Here is a 15,720-nt window from a genome sequence, read left to right on the forward strand (position 1 = left end):
TTCTCAAGCTTGTATGAAATATTTGTTATAGGTATGGAAACTTAGCTTGTCAAAAGAAAATAATATAGCCTATGAATGATTAATTATGGAGAGAGTTTTAAATTTGTATGATTATGGCAAAAACCTCTTTATCTAGAATAGAGCAATATATAATATAATGAATATTTCTGTACCACAGTTAGTATCGGTACTTCAATACTCCTTCGAAAATATATATAGAACAAATGTCGTTAAGGGCAATTTACATGCAATTATAGCGTCGTCTACAGGCTCCTTGTTTGGGCAGCGGGAGGGGACCAACTTAGAAATTTGAAGGAGTTAAATATAAAAGAGTATTTACATTCTTGGTTTGTGTTTTGAGTATTTCTCTTACTCAGAAATTTGAGGGGTTACATCATTTGCTGCATAATTTGATATAATGGTGTTGAAAGAACCTGTTCACATACCAATTTGCAAAGCATTAGTAAGCACTGCTCAAAATTTTCGAGCGGGAGCAAGCATTAGTTCAAAAACTCTTCAACTATGTCTTCAATCTCCAACTAATTATCAGGCTTCATTGGATAATAGTGCACGAAGCTTCATAATTACATATCCCCTAAGACAATGGTTTCCAAACTTTTTGTGCCCAAGGCACACCAAAAGACAAATAAAAATTTCTTGACACACCTATTTTAACTTAAATAATTATTTGGATTATTTGTTTCTATTGTTACCCCTGGAGCATATGCTATAAAAAAGCCACCCCAAGGTCACGGAAACTCCAATTTAATGCAGCAATCCGTGCGTAAAGCATATACATCAGAAGTTGATGTATATTTCATATCAAAATGCAATCATCACATTGCTAGAAATAAAATAAAAACCCAAAGGGAACATTTATTTAAAAGACTTAAAACAAACACCACTTCCGAACCTAAACATAAGCTAAAAATAAATTAAACATAAACACATCACAATCAAAATAAGATCATCTTTTAAAGTAAAAATCAACACACATAATGTCATTTCACGAAAGTTTGCGATGACTGTCAAAATCACAAACTTCTATAAAAACATATCCAAAACTACCAGCTGCAATAATTCTGTCAATAAAAAATAAAATGTCTTTCTTGTTCCATTGCAGATCTCGACTAAGACCCCATATATTTCTCCTGAAACTTTCTAAGGCATCAAATCTCGTTATAATATATACAGAAGATTCTGGTTCATCTCCTCACAATCTGCATGAGTCATCCTCCACCAAGCTCATCCTCTTTAGATGTATCTTCAAGGGAATATGACCAGTCACAAGACTTAAAACCTTTTTAATTGATGATCTTCTCTCTTTATATATTTCCCATACCTCACAAGAACGAGGAAAAATGTACTTTGTTTTTCGACAACTCGGATCACCACGCCACTCGTTCAACCAGACATCATTATTTTTTTTTCTTATTTCAGTTTTGACTGTTACCAGTGGGACTTCCAATGTAGATTTTTCAGTCATTTTACATCCCATTTTAGCTAGTGCATACACAAATTCATTGCCCATATTATTATAATGGCCCTTTACATGTTTACAAAACCTTTCAATCTGCCTATCTCAGCCAATATCCTTTCTTGCTGTCTAGTAAAGGTTCTTAATCTTTTTTTTTTTGACAAACAATCTATGGCAGCCATACTATCAGGTTGACAAACCACCGGTCAACCTGAATGGTTTTCCATCCCAACAAAAGCTCGCAATGCTTGAAAAATTCCTTCCAACTCAGCTTGTGCTATACCGGTTTAAATTTCCATAGCACTCAAGAATAGATTTGTCCCCACACGAAATACACGAGCAATACCCAACCTTATCTTCAATTTTTGATCTACCAGTGAACACATTTACACATCGAGGATTTGCAGATGTCCCCTCCTTCATAATCACAAAAGAAGGGCATTTATAAGGTTTATGATTAATTTTTTCTAAGGGTGCCTCATATTTATGGAGTATTTTATCTTAATCTTGTTGGAGAAGGGTTTGTCCTCCTTTTCTTCTTGACTGTGCAATCCATGTGATAGGAACATCATCCATTATTCTTAATCTGGTTATCATTGCATGTCTTTTAATGCTAAGGTTTAAAGGTTCCATACTTTAAAAAATCGCCACTACACTTGTTAGTGTTGATGGCATAGCTCTACACATCAAGAGACGGGCTAGTGTATTGTCCCTTCGAAACTGAGTTATGTTCCCTTGTTTTTCTTCCCCATAAAAATCTCGAATTCATTTGACTGTTAACCAATTAAGTTTCTTTTAGCAAACAATACCTTTTTAGTTTTATTGACGATATGATCAACATTATATTGATTCACTCACTCTATCGCTGTATTATATATTTTGATGTCAGGAAAACTCATTTTAAGTGCCCAGATGCATAACATCCCCTTAGACTTTGACCCACAAAACTTGAGATCCGTTTGAGATATACAAAAGTTCATCTCGCTTATTCGCTTTTGAATTATATCAGCCATTGAAGTCAGATAAATCCCAGTTATGACCAAGGCTATGTCAACTGTAAACCCAATAGTAAGTAATGGTCCAGCCTACGTTAAATAATGTGCTGAATGGCACAGTTCCATATGAATGGCGATAAAATTCTACCTTGAGGACATCTTTTCTTATATTGAAGGAAACTACCATTTAGTGATTTCTCTGTTTAGCAAGTAATATTTTTACCATTTAATTGTACATGGGTACCATTATTTTCCAAAGATTTTTCCATGACACCGTACGGAGGTTGTCGAAGGCTCCCTCGATGTCATAGAAAACGATTATGACATGCTTCTTATTAAAAACGGCGCTTTCTACCTTATCAACCACTTTAACAATTGCCGAATCTGGGGACTTTATACAATAATTCAAAGTTTTTGTAGATGCTATTTACAAATAATTAGTATTTTTTACAGTTCAAAAAATGGGAAGATGCAATCAAATGACTCGATTCCCGCCATCTAAAAAACATAAATCTACCGACTTATTAGGAAAATAAATGTATTTCGGGACTGCACTGAAGAATGCAGTCCCGTCCAGTTCAGTCTTGGTCTGGTCCAGTTCAGTTCTGCATATCAGCCCTATCACTGATAGGACCAGTTTCATGAATAAACTGGAGCAGTCCTATGACTAGATTGGACCAAATAAATAACGACTGATACAACAATATTTGTATACATATTTTATCTACTAACACTAAAACTAGAGCCCAACACAATTTATTGCATCCCAGGACGATGGAGTCGATCAGGAACTTATTTGTGGTATGATGACCTGTTGGTCTTTGACTTAAGTTATCTCAAGGTAACAAGGATCTTCTAAGGCAATCTGGTTAGCATTAGCTGATACAGCTAACGTAGTGACGTCACTGTTGCGGCAGTTCAGATAATTTCATTTGAATGAAGTGCACTAATTTGGATTTGTTAAGCAAAAATTGCATCACCTCGAGGTTCAATGCGTGTTTGTGACATGCCTGGCTGCACAAATCCACGGTATGCCCTGTATTTTGCATTTCCTCAGAAAAAATTGATGCTCCAGTGTCTTTGAATCTCACTTCACACAACATTCCGAGGTTAGGAGGAGTAATTGTAATACCATAATATTTACTTAATTGGTGCAATAGATGATATATGTATATATTTGCAACTAATTAGTACATTTAACATTTCAAAAAATGCCAAGATGCAGTCAAGTGACTCAATTCCCACATTTTAAGAAACTAAAATCAACCAAATTATTAGGAGAGTCAATTTATGTCGGTAAAGTCAACACAATCTTGTACAAAAAAAATGAAAATGGAAAGAATTCAGCCCTTTTTAGACAAGAAAACATTTTGAAAGAAGTCCATGCATAATTTTCAAAACGGAACATAATTACAGATAAAATATTATCCACTTTTGAACTCTTGAACCATATTTATATAATTGACTACATTCTAAAATTTAGAATAGTTGAGGCTCGCTCAGAACTTTCAATTTTAGCAACCACTAACACTTACAAATATTTAGAGATAAATAGGAATCATTTTTTATATCCACCGTCATTCAATGGGAGTCGTAAACATCGGTCGTTCTAATGTTAATGTTTCATTACCAGACACTCCTTTTTCTTTTTTATTTTTAATCCAAAAGATATTACTTACTTGTGAGGATTCCAAAAATGAAGTCATAAGTAGAAAATTTGAATTTCTTATAACCTCAATTTTGATTTTTTTTTTAAATATATGAAATACACTAGCAAGTACTTGATCAAGATAAAAAAAAATGCCCAACTCTTATGAATATCAAACTTTGGCAATATGTAGGAGTATCACTGTGCCAAAAATCGTGTTGGCTTTTTGACCATAACTCCCAGTGTGGGATCTCAAATTTAGGTTACTTTTCTCCGAAAATTTGGTAAATTTTACGTACGTGTTTATAACTGTGACTGACAAAAGAAAACTGAACTACAGGAATTTATAATATTGATGAGAAATTGACAAATTTTAGCAAATATGAGTAGTTTATTGTTTTGTTGCATGACGGCGCCACTCTCTGTTGCTTTGTTTACAAACTAATATAAGTTAATAACAATCATGGCCATAAAACAGGTGAATACTAAATGTTCATTAGAAAATATATAATATTTTTTATAGCAATTTTATTTGACTAAGTTTGCATTTTTTAATAAAAAAGCTATAGTGGCTAGTACGTTGGTAATATTAAAACAAATATCCATTTTTTTCATTCTAGAGGTGTAGATTATTAAAGAGTTAAGCTAACTCTAAATTTTTTTCCAAAACTGTTTAAATTTGGTATTTTTGAACCAAAAGAAACATTTTAAAACTTTAATATTTTGTAAAAAAAAAATAATAATAATAGTAATTTGCATCATGAGCTGTAGCAGCTTGAAATACCTAATTGTATAAATAGTAATCGTCTCAAATGCAACCACAAGATAGACTTGTTGATTCTTATATAGTATGCATTTAGGATTTTTCCATATCGAAAAAAAAAATGAGGAACAGGCTATATTTGAATTTGGATCTTTTATCAATAATCTAACAATATTCAAAAAATGAAAAGCTACTTTTATAGACATTGTCAATTTTTGTTTCTATTTTGTATTCCTTAAGGACTAGTAAAATGAGATTTAAGCTCTACACTTTTGTAGTCTGTTCATAAACTTCTTCATGTTAAGCGTACGACTCATCCTCAATTGATTCCTTCTTGAATAGATGAATAAACAAGTTTTCATTTTCATAAAAAAAATATAAAATTAGATAAAGGAACATGTATTATCCCCCTTCGTCGTTTTAGTCTCTCCAAATAAGACAAGATGTATACGAGATTCAAAGGATTCCTTACAACTCGTCCTCTTCTAACAAATTGTCTTATCTACGGAACATTTTATTCGGGAGCAGAGTTCTCTCAACAAACCATTCTTCGAAAAATAAGGGTAAATAAGTTTTGCATCTGCAATCAAGAGTATCTTAGTTCTTATTTCTTTTAACTACTTTGTTAGACTGAAAAATCAAGCCCCTATGATTTTCCTCTTATTGGCCGCTATTTCGTACTAGGCTCTACTGTTTTTCCAGTGTCCCTCTATTATTGGTTAGTAGACATATTGAAAGAACTCATGCTCACTAACTAACTCTATTTGCTATTAGGTTTCGATTCTTGGATAAGAAAATGGTCGGAACAGCGATGAAGGTGGTTGTTCCAAAAGTCATAGTGGACCAGTTAGTAAGTTCTCCTTACATGCTTGCTACATTTTTCATCGGTATGAGCATTATGGAAGGTAAAAAGGACATTTTTGAGGAATGTAAGGAAAAAATGTGGCCATCATATCAGGTAAGTTATTTCTTTATTTTTTTTTTTTTATCGAAAGATTATAAAATATATTTAGGATAATGTATAAATAAATAATAGATTATAATTAATGAGTTGACTCAAAGAGTCAGCTGCAGTCTAGTTAAGTACCAAATTACAAGTTGGATTTCTAAGGATTTTTTTTTTTTTTTTACAAATGAAGCCTTAAGAGACTCTCCATTTAATCATGAACTCCGAAAAGGACACTCGACCATCCCCGTCAAGATCCATGTCCTTCAAACAACGATGTGCTTCTTCCTCCTTATTGGATACAAAACCCATTTTTCCCAAAGCCTATAAGGATTAAAATCAGATTAGACAGTCTCTTTGGAAGAATCAATATTAAGACTCCATCAATTCAATTACTCTATTAGTTCAATCATTCTTTTGAAAAGGTTATATCCAAAAAGAACTGTTGTTGTTTTTTTGTATGCAACAACTTTAAAAATATTAGTATTTTATACAAGAGAGGTTGATTTATTTTACTTAAAAAAGTTATGTATATATCAAAGGATTAAACCATTGATTATACAAGAGAAGGATAGAAGCAAGATAAAATATTTTTCTGCGAGAGAATGAGAGATATTACCTGCATCATTTCTGATTGAGTGATGTATCCATCCCCATCAATATCATAGTCCTTAAAAGCAGATTTGATCTCCTCTTCAGTTCCCTCTGTCTCGTTAACTGATGTTTTAAATCGTTTCCATAAATTCATAAATTGGCCCACATCCACAGGACCAAGGTTCTGAGCTCCAGACAAAAGTTCCTTAAAAGAGATGAAAGATTCGATAATAATCATAATATTTTCTTAGTATGCCTGAACATTACATATCTATAAACTATTTAAGTCTTTCATTTTCTTTTGAGATACCTTGAGATTTAATAAGAAATTGAGAGGTTGTGTTACGATAAGAGTAATAAAAGTGTTAGGGTAAGAATGCAGATTGAAATATATGACGGTGTTACCTCGCTAACACAAAAATACCTTATGTATTTTGTTGACAACTGTTAATTCCCTCGTATCCCTTGATATCATTCTATAGTTATGCCCGCTACCAAAAGACAAGAATACAATTTCTTGTTGATCTTTTGTCGTAAACATAATATTTAGATCGGCCATTTTATTATTTATATGACGAAATTTTGGCTCATACACATATATATATATAAATGTATAGCTACATTTTTTAGAGAAAAAAACCTGATATGACTGATTTTAGAAAAATGTCAATAATTTTATTTTTGATAAATAATTTTGACTTTTTTTTTTGCAAAACTTTGAGACACGACCTTTGTGAACATGTTCATTCAATATGACCGCCCTCAGTCGGAATCACAGCCTCTACATGACGGAGGAAAGCCTTACAGGAGTTGATGATGAACTTCTCGGACAAGTTGTTCAAAAGAAAGAGGTCAATTATAGGACAAAGTGATTTATTCTGCGTATTGTCGTAAGGGGAAAATAGATTATGTATTCAGCTACATATTAATTAAAGTACACCCTTACTACCTAATCAAATTGATTATCCTATTAGTTTAGTAATAGAAATATTAATAGAAGACTCTATTTACTTGTACATGTGGACATTGAAGATCCCCTCCGAAATTCGAAATCAAGTTTGAGATCTCTTCCTTGCTTATTCTTCCATCTTTATCTTTGTCAAATAGTGTAAAGGCTTCAATAACCTCCGTATCCAGCTTCATGGATAATTTTCGGCTCTTGTGGGACATTTTTTGTGGCTGATATACTTCTTGATGCAATTATGTAATATTATGATTGATAAACAAATCGTTGGGGTCCAGTAAACTTTGTTGCAAGTAGCTTGAAGAGCGAGTCACCTAATGGAAAGAAAACAAATATAATCTTGTAGCTTAGTAACAAACATTCTTTAAATGTTAAGCAACTATTGATTTTACGCATTTACGCAATATGAACAAGTACTTGTTTAGTCTTTGTTTTGTTTAGAGAAAGGGGGGGAGTGGAAAGGAGATTACATGAGTAACATTGTTTATTGACTCAATTGGGTAAAAGCTTCAAAATATAAACTGTTTAGATTAGCTTAAAATAACATATGTAAGTATATTAAATAAGTATACCCAATCCTGAATGTTTATTGTGTCTATAAAATTAAATTGTTTGGGAATCATGTTCCTTGACATCATTACTGTTACCCTTTTAAACAATAAGATCAAAATCCTCTCGTGGATAAACTCAATATAGGTTTTATTATATGATACAATCATCTTAAATACTAAAAGTATATGTATTATAAAAGTACGGGTCAAATTTAATTTCTTGGTCTAAAAATCCCAGCCTGATTTATCCGATTGCTTAATTAGATCATAACTTAAAATAATATCAAAGTTTAACTGTTGGAACTTTAAACAATGGGTCCTTAAAGTGTTTGAAATTTTTTAGTTTTGAAAACTTTTCAAAACTGGAATTTATGTGTTTAAAAGATTTATTTAGTTTTTGATCGATTAAATTCGCATTAAACAAATTGTTTATGAATAAAGGGATTCTATTGGTCCTATGTTATTGAGTCCTGGTGCTATTGGTCCTTAACTGTCAGAGCATCGCTCACATCTTGCAAGAATTATTCATGTTTACATTGTAATGTATTAGAAAACGAACATATTTTGTATTTTTACTTTGTTATATAACTTATTCTGCTATTTAAAGGATTAATTAAAAAGAAGGGGAAAACCCCCTCAATGACGTCAAAAAAGATCAATTTTACCTTCTTCAAGGAACGAAAAGTGGAACAAGATTAGAATTCAGTCTTAAGTAAGGACCAACACTACATTATCAATCACATGCATCCATTATTTGTCAACTTGTCGTATAATAATTTAATATAGATAGATACACATTTAAATATAGTTTGAATTAGTTATATATAGTAGTGTTGGATTCGAGTCAAAAATTTCGAGAACTTTGACATATATAATGTGGCCGCCAATGGGGTTTCTCCTTTTTAGTATATCAACTCTTCTTAGAGCTGAATAAAAGAGCATTTTTTGTTTTTACCTCTTCAGTAGTGATGCTATAAATTTGGATAATCACTACTCGAATGCTTTGAGTTTTGTATATTCAAGTTGAAGTCATGTCAAACTTTTCTATAAATATTTGGGGGAAATTCTTTTAGTTTCTTTCAGAAAATTGTCGGCTTTAGAAGAGTCGAGTTTTTATTTTTTTACTTCGAATAATACTTGGATCCAACACTAATACATACTAATGTAGTAATTCTATCTAACATGAATTGAAAGGTAGGGGTTGCGTCAATCCTTATTTCGGACTGAAGACTACAGTCCCCTTTAGTTCAGTTAGGTTAGGTCCAGCTCAGTCTTACATACAGGCTGCAGGGGTGGCTGGAGGGCATGTACCTCCCCCCTCCCCAATTATGGAGTTTTTGCTCTTTACTATTTATTTTTTTATGGTCAGGATGGAAAAATTTTATGCAAAAATAGGGATACAAATTTATTGGGAAGGATTTCTATTCTTAAAAATAAATTTCATTTTTCCAAAAAATTTAATATTTAATTTTAAAATTGTTTTCTCAAAAAATTTAATTTTTTATAAAAAGCTATGGATTTCCGTTATAGTACTGACAATCCGAAGGACCGGTCCCAAAGAACGATAAAACCAGTCCTAAGACTGAACTGAACTTGATTGAATATATAAGGACCGACACAGCACTATTAACAGGAGAAATTCTTTCATTAAATCAATTGTGGGTTCGTTCCTTAAGGTTATTTCTCTCCCTGTAACAGGTTCTGCTCTCATATTTGAAAAAAAAAAATAGATTAAAAAAAATCCATATTGAATGAACAACAAATAAAAAACATCAAATTCAAAAGGGGATCGTCATTCAAAAAAACCAAATGAGAAAAAGATGAGTCCGGAACAAAATGGAAGTCACAAAAAAAAAGAGCAGTTAAGCGTCATACAAGAACTCACGCAGACATTATTAGATTCATCATCAAAAGCATGAATAGTATATCTAATCTTTACAACAACAAAAAAAAACATACCACTTTACCATATATAAATACATAATTGATTTTAAATATTTACGACCCTCTAGGGGGAAATATATTTCCACTTCTACAAAAACTACTAATCCTAATTTCATACACCAAAGAGTCCTTGACTTAAAATCATATTTCACGCCAAGTTCCTGCTTAATTATAATTAATATTCAAAATAAATTTCCATACTACACGACATTTGTATGTACATAATAATAACATAGGATTCATATTTTAACTACATCATTTATGGATAGAGGGCGTGGGAAAACACAGAATGGATGATGAAGAGGCTAAAGGACTATCCTTCCTTCCCTACCTTATTGTAGCGTTCTTACTTGGAAGTATTTTGCTTAAAAGAGGCACTTTAACCAGGGAAATGAAAGGTATTATTGGTGATCACTCTAGACTTGCTACGGAATAACTAACTCCGTAAATCACATTTTGAATCTTACGGGTAGTACAAATTGTAGTAGGCATAAGCAAAAGTACATTCGTGCACGCTCTCTAAGGACCGCGTCTATGTTGTAACTGTCTATATTATTTACAACTCCTCACTATAATACTACTATGACTATTAACATACATAAACAGACTTCAATTAATATGTTTTGAGTCTTTGTGTGTTAAAAAAAATTCATTGCTATATGCATACAAACATACTTATTTATATTTAAAAAGGTGGTTAAAAGTTTAAATTAATGACTCCTGTGGAGGGAATTTTAATTACTTTACAGATCATACTACTGCGTTACTTATGAGTATAGATAGGATTTGTGTAAAGATAAAACTAAGGATAGCGATTAGACAAGTATGGGTGTGCTTTTCTGTTCATTATTTAATAGGGGGTTGTGGTGTTAACATGTTCATCTAAAATAGGGATTCTTAATCTTTCTTTTAACCAGTTCCCCACTTAATAGTGAGCCAACTCTCCATTTCTCACCACAGCATCGCTCTTTGACAAATTCCATTTCAACTCATGCCGTGTATAGTACGTAAATACAGGCTTTGCTTTGTATATTTTTTACTAGCAGGTATCACATGGAAATAAAATAAATATGAAAAAACTTCAAATCTGATTATACTGGTTATATTTTTGCATTTTTCTTTTTTTTTTTTAATTTAAAATATACAAAAAAATTCAACACTGGATATATACAGGTTAAAGATACTTTTGCCTTCGGTTTACCTTAACGAATGCCTCCATGTGTGGTTCTTCTGAAACTTGTCCAGCAGCCAGTTGAGGTTGATGATGGCTTCATTTTTGAGAACGTCGCTGATTCATACAAACATTGGAAATACTATTGAGAGAATTCCCCAAAGTTTAAGAACCACTCCCCCAAAATAAGAATTCCCTCCTCTCTTTGGTGTAAATTCATTTAAAAATACATAATAAAATAAATTGAATATTCTTTCCTGTAGTAATACTATTTTATATGTAGATGGGTCTCCTCTTTTAGACGAAGAAAACATTTTCTTCGTCTAAAATAATATATGAGGCAGGTGATATTAACAAAGCTTTTAATTCAGTATTACCATAAGTCGCGCTCCCGCCTTCTCATCGCACTTTAATAAAAAAAAACATCTCTACTTATGGGTAACATCTATCTACCAAATTAAATTAAATTGGGTTTAGTGAAGGCTTTTAGCCTAATCGGACATTAGCAAACGTAATAAACTTATTATCCAAAAGATGAAGTGACTGTCTCTAGCTTGTTGTTTAAAAAAAATGGTGCATGCTGAGAGGAATTTTGAAGTGCCTTCTATGTGATTTATTTACACCGATATTAAATAATGGCATAATTCAGCTGGATGTATTATTTTGCAGGAAAACGGCGCCAATCTATGTCGCTTTGTTTACAAAAAAATATAAGTTAACAACGCTCATGCTCAATTACTATACGTAATCAATGTTAGTCCAATGATAGTTGGCTATTCGATAACTTTTTGTCCGCCAGGGAGGTCGGGGTGCCAGGAATCCATAGATTTGCTTAGAAATTGCTTTAGGGTGCTATTATCACTGGGTATGTGAAAAACGTCTACAGCCTCGTGAGTCTAAATAAAACAGTATATGTTGGGAAGTTTAATAGACGTGTATATGACAAAGGAAGATTAAGCTACCTTTGTAATTGCAACCAACAGAGGGCTTTTTTATTTTACAATGCTGTTATCATTATTTATTTATTCTTTGGAGAGAGAATATCTAAATATAAAGTGATCACTACTGCACGAAAGTGGAATGGTAACAATATGGATTTAATGAGTAGTTATTTGTGTAAGTACTTGTTGGACTTGAAGTATAATTGAGGATCTATATCGTTGTAATTTCTGCCTATATCATAGCTATATTTGATGATGGGTTTGTGTTTATTTCCTTCCTCTTGAACCTAAACTTTTTAAAACGTAATGACAGCTAAGCTCCTCTCCTCTAATACATTCTTCAAATTGTCAGGATAACCAAGTCAATTTTCGATTTCTTTTTTTGCAACATATGGGTAGTTCATATTATATGGATGATATCACTATACATTAGACAAACTTTAGTGATCCATGCATGCTAATACGTTTGAATTTTCAAAATATGGAGAAATAATTAACAAGATCACTAATACTCTACAGGTTACCAATAAATTCTTTGTTTTTTAAATGTACAATTTTTACATTCACTAGTTATCACATGATTTCCTTTCAGCTATTGCTGGTATACTTGATACATTTGGAAATGTTCAATATTAAACAAGTAAAAAAAAAAACAAACATACATTTCTCTAGCATCAGCTGATATGAAATTATACGATAACATCAAGTAAAACTTCGTCAATCTATATATAACATCACTTGGTTTCTGGATTTTTTTATAAATAAATTAAAAAAATTCCATAATATAAAATTTTTTCGAAAAAAAATTAACAAATCTACAGCTATTCACAAAAAAATTTAAAAAATCCTTAGCTAGTCATAAAAAATTTAAAAAATCCATATTTACTCTCAAAATTAATTTTTTTGTGTGAAAATTCAAAATCCTCGGCTGTTTGCAAAAAAATCAATTAAAAATGTTTTTGAAAAAAAATTCAAATATTAATTTTTTTTTTGAGAAAAATTTAAAAGTCCTTATTTATTCAGAGAAAATTTAATTAAATTTCTTGAAAAAGATTAAAAATACTAAATTTTCGACTAAAAAAATTCTTAATTTGGGGGGTCTAGAGCCCTACCAACCCACCCCCTGGGGACGCCAGAGTTATATATCACTTGTCAAATATTCTTTCAAAATTTTAATTACTCCATAGAGTGTCTTCAAGTACTTCAAGGGGTACGTGTACCCCCATTTCAGAACCACTGCCCTGTCATGAGGAAAAATCATATGCTCAGTCTCAAAGCTGACATATTACTGAGGAAAAAGTCTTCACGCAGACAAGGCCTAACAGGTGCATATACCCATTTGTTTTATAGCTTTGGGTTAAGTATATGACAATACATTGAATGAGTAGAAAAATGGAATGACGTAATGAACTTTAACATAAAAAGTCTTTAAGTACCTATTTTGTTCCTCTACTTTTTCGTGTGTTGACTCACGTACGTAATGGATTATATTTGAATACAGAGAAAAGTACCATCCCCCATTGTGTAAAGTGATATCCTTCATTTTATGAAAATACACATACAACATAAAGCTCCGATGAGTCAGCCTTAATCCCCAATACTTTTTAATATAAGGAATGAGTCGGATCCTTGTATTCAGGCCAGTTGACTTACTATTGGGTCACACTATCAGTCGGAAGAGAGAGGATAGTATGCTATATGTGCAATAAATATATGATTGTACAAAGTTGCCAAATTATAACGGAGTTTTATTCCTATATTTATGCAAGAGGCCCCCTTGGAGCGTCGTTCTTTTATAGTTTACAAATGTGTTTTCTAGGCATGATGATGACTTAAGTGTATATATACTTACTTTGTACACTAATAAATCAGTGTGTGTAATTATTATGTAGATATACGAATCAAAATTGTTTGTATTAAGTAATTTCAAAAACTTCTGTCCCCTACAATAATATTAAAGTAAATTACCTTAGTCTACCACTTGATTTTGTTCAGTAAACTTTAAGTATCTTTTATACACGAGAAAAGGCAACTATTATTCTTAATTTAGACGTAACTATAGTAGGTATTTATCTTTTTTTGAACAATTTCCTACTTTATCATAATATAATGTTGCTCAAATTTGGTAAAAAATCGATAATTTACTTGAAATTGCCTCTAATTCCCTCAAAATATTCCTTACTTAAACACAAATTATAATCAAAACATGAAACATTCAAGTAATCATTAGGGAAATTTATTTATAGTATCGCTCAAAATGATGGTAAAAAACTACATACACCTAGTGTTGAATCAGAGTTTGGACTGATTTACTAATCATTCTTCCTTCCACCTTTCGATATTGTTTTTATTGGTCCAATTTTTACCATTCAACAGTCCTACGGACCGACTAATTGATCCTTCAGTCCCATGGTGCAAGACATCCTTTTATTTTCTTGACTTCTACAGAGCGGTAACCCAGGACTTAGGTTTTTACATCCCATTACGATTTTAACTCTGTTATTTTTAATTATGAGGTGTCATTATGGAACCAAACAACAGCTGAAACCAACAAAAACCTAGTTTTGATTTTTTACCATGTATCTAAGTGTAAAATGTCAATAAACAACAACAACAAAAAAAAGGCATTACAACGCATGTCCAATCTCTTTCCCCCCGGTAGCAGTGCCGAGACAGCTTCAGAGAATGTTTACATCTTCATGAGAGCTGCGCACAATATTAAGATGTCCATCAAGGATTGGAAATGTTGTTGAAATCCGTTTGCAAACAAAAAGAAGAAAAATTTCTGCGCCAACAATATGCGGACTTTTGGTCCGCCTTCATGTGGCCTTCCTCCCAGCCCTGACCTCAAATCTTGGACTTTGCAGTTTGGGGTCTCTTTGAGAAGAATGTTTGCCGCTCCTCTCATCCAAATTTCGATTCACTTCGAACTTATGTGTTGACAGTGTGGTACGTCAAGAGGTCCCAATCTGCTCACTGGCGTATGCTGTTATTAGTTATGATGGAGTACACAAATAATAAAAAATATAGCTAGACAAAATATTTAAACATATCATGAATTGTTTTTGAGTTGTTTTTTCTTGATTCCATAAAAATAACTTTTAGTGATGCTATTAATAGTTTTTGATCCCACTCTGTAGCTAGAATTGAAGAATATAACAACAAAGAAAATAATGAATAATAGCTGAAACGAATAATAACGTTGATTATTATACTTTCTAACTAGTGTTGAGACTCGGTCCAGTATCGAATTTTTTTTTTCGCTTCGATCTTAAGTAATTTATTCTAGATCAATTTGGACCGATTGAACCGACTTGGTCTCAGGCCATGGACCGATTTTGATTCCATCTCACTTTATGAACCGATTTTTTTTCTTTCTCACTTTATGGACCAATTTTTTTCGGTCTCCAATCAACTGTTGTTCATTCTTTTCTAAAAAATCTCTAAAGCACACAATAAGTTCTAGAACAAATACTGTATACATACAAAAGACGGCGGGATCAAGATTAATCCGAGCTATCTCTAGCTTCAGATAACTTGAAAAAAACATATGACGTCATGTTATAAACAATTTTACTCTAAAATCGGTATAGAAAGATTTTTTGGGACCGAACTAAACAGAGCTTTTTCTTTGGACCGATCTACACCAAACTTTTCCTTGATATCGATCTAGACCGAGTTTTTTTGTTGAACCGAACTAATTTGGTACAATAAAGATATAACAGT

The 15,720-nt window shown here is 32.1% G+C and overlaps 2 protein-coding genes across 4 annotated transcripts in view; one reads left to right on the top strand and one right to left on the bottom strand.

The window, feature by feature from the left end:
* The first annotated feature begins 5,159 nt into the window (after window positions 1–5,159).
* Window positions 5,160–15,720, top strand: part of LOC121131861 (mpv17-like protein) — a 47,628-nt gene continuing 37,067 nt past the window's right edge. The window contains exons 1-3 of the mRNA XM_040727252.2: window positions 5,160–5,446; window positions 5,513–5,601; window positions 5,658–5,841. Of these exons, the coding sequence (XP_040583186.1) occupies window positions 5,327–5,446; window positions 5,513–5,601; window positions 5,658–5,841 (393 nt within the window). The 5' untranslated portion in view covers window positions 5,160–5,326. The remainder of the gene's footprint in view (window positions 5,447–5,512; window positions 5,602–5,657; window positions 5,842–15,720) is intronic.
* Window positions 5,838–10,427, bottom strand: LOC121131862 (neo-calmodulin). 3 transcript variants are annotated; one of them, XM_040727253.2, is made up of 4 exons: window positions 10,214–10,427; window positions 7,435–7,701; window positions 6,449–6,628; window positions 5,838–6,153 (listed from the first exon to the last, which is right to left on the bottom strand). In XM_040727253.2, the coding sequence occupies exons 2-4, from the start codon at window positions 7,591–7,593 to the stop codon at window positions 6,025–6,027; spliced, it is 468 nt and encodes a 155-aa protein (XP_040583187.1). In that variant the 5' UTR covers window positions 7,594–7,701; window positions 10,214–10,427; the 3' UTR covers window positions 5,838–6,024. The 3 variants fall into 3 exon arrangements, with proteins under 3 accessions (XP_040583187.1, XP_040583188.1, XP_040583189.1); XM_040727254.2 differs by having other exon boundaries at window positions 10,233–10,359; XM_040727255.2 differs by having other exon boundaries at window positions 10,137–10,267.

This window comes from Lepeophtheirus salmonis, chromosome 1 (assembly GCF_016086655.4).
Source record: "Lepeophtheirus salmonis chromosome 1, UVic_Lsal_1.4, whole genome shotgun sequence".
NCBI classification, from domain to species: domain Eukaryota; kingdom Metazoa; phylum Arthropoda; class Copepoda; order Siphonostomatoida; family Caligidae; genus Lepeophtheirus; species Lepeophtheirus salmonis.

What these genes read in the sequence shown, in the direction of transcription:
- LOC121131862 (XM_040727253.2), bottom strand. Translation starts at nt 7,593, where the DNA reads ATGTCCCACAAGAGCCGAAAATTATCCATGAAGCTGGATACGGAGGTT. An exon ending in TTCAATGTCCACATGTACAA is followed by an intron (nt 6,629 to 7,434) that starts GTAAATAGAGTC and finishes ATCTCTTTTAAG; the next exon opens with GAACTTTTGTCTGGAGCTCA. An exon ending in CTCAATCAGAAATGATGCAG is followed by an intron (nt 6,154 to 6,448) that starts GTAATATCTCTC and finishes TAATCCTTATAG; the next exon opens with GCTTTGGGAAAAATGGGTTT.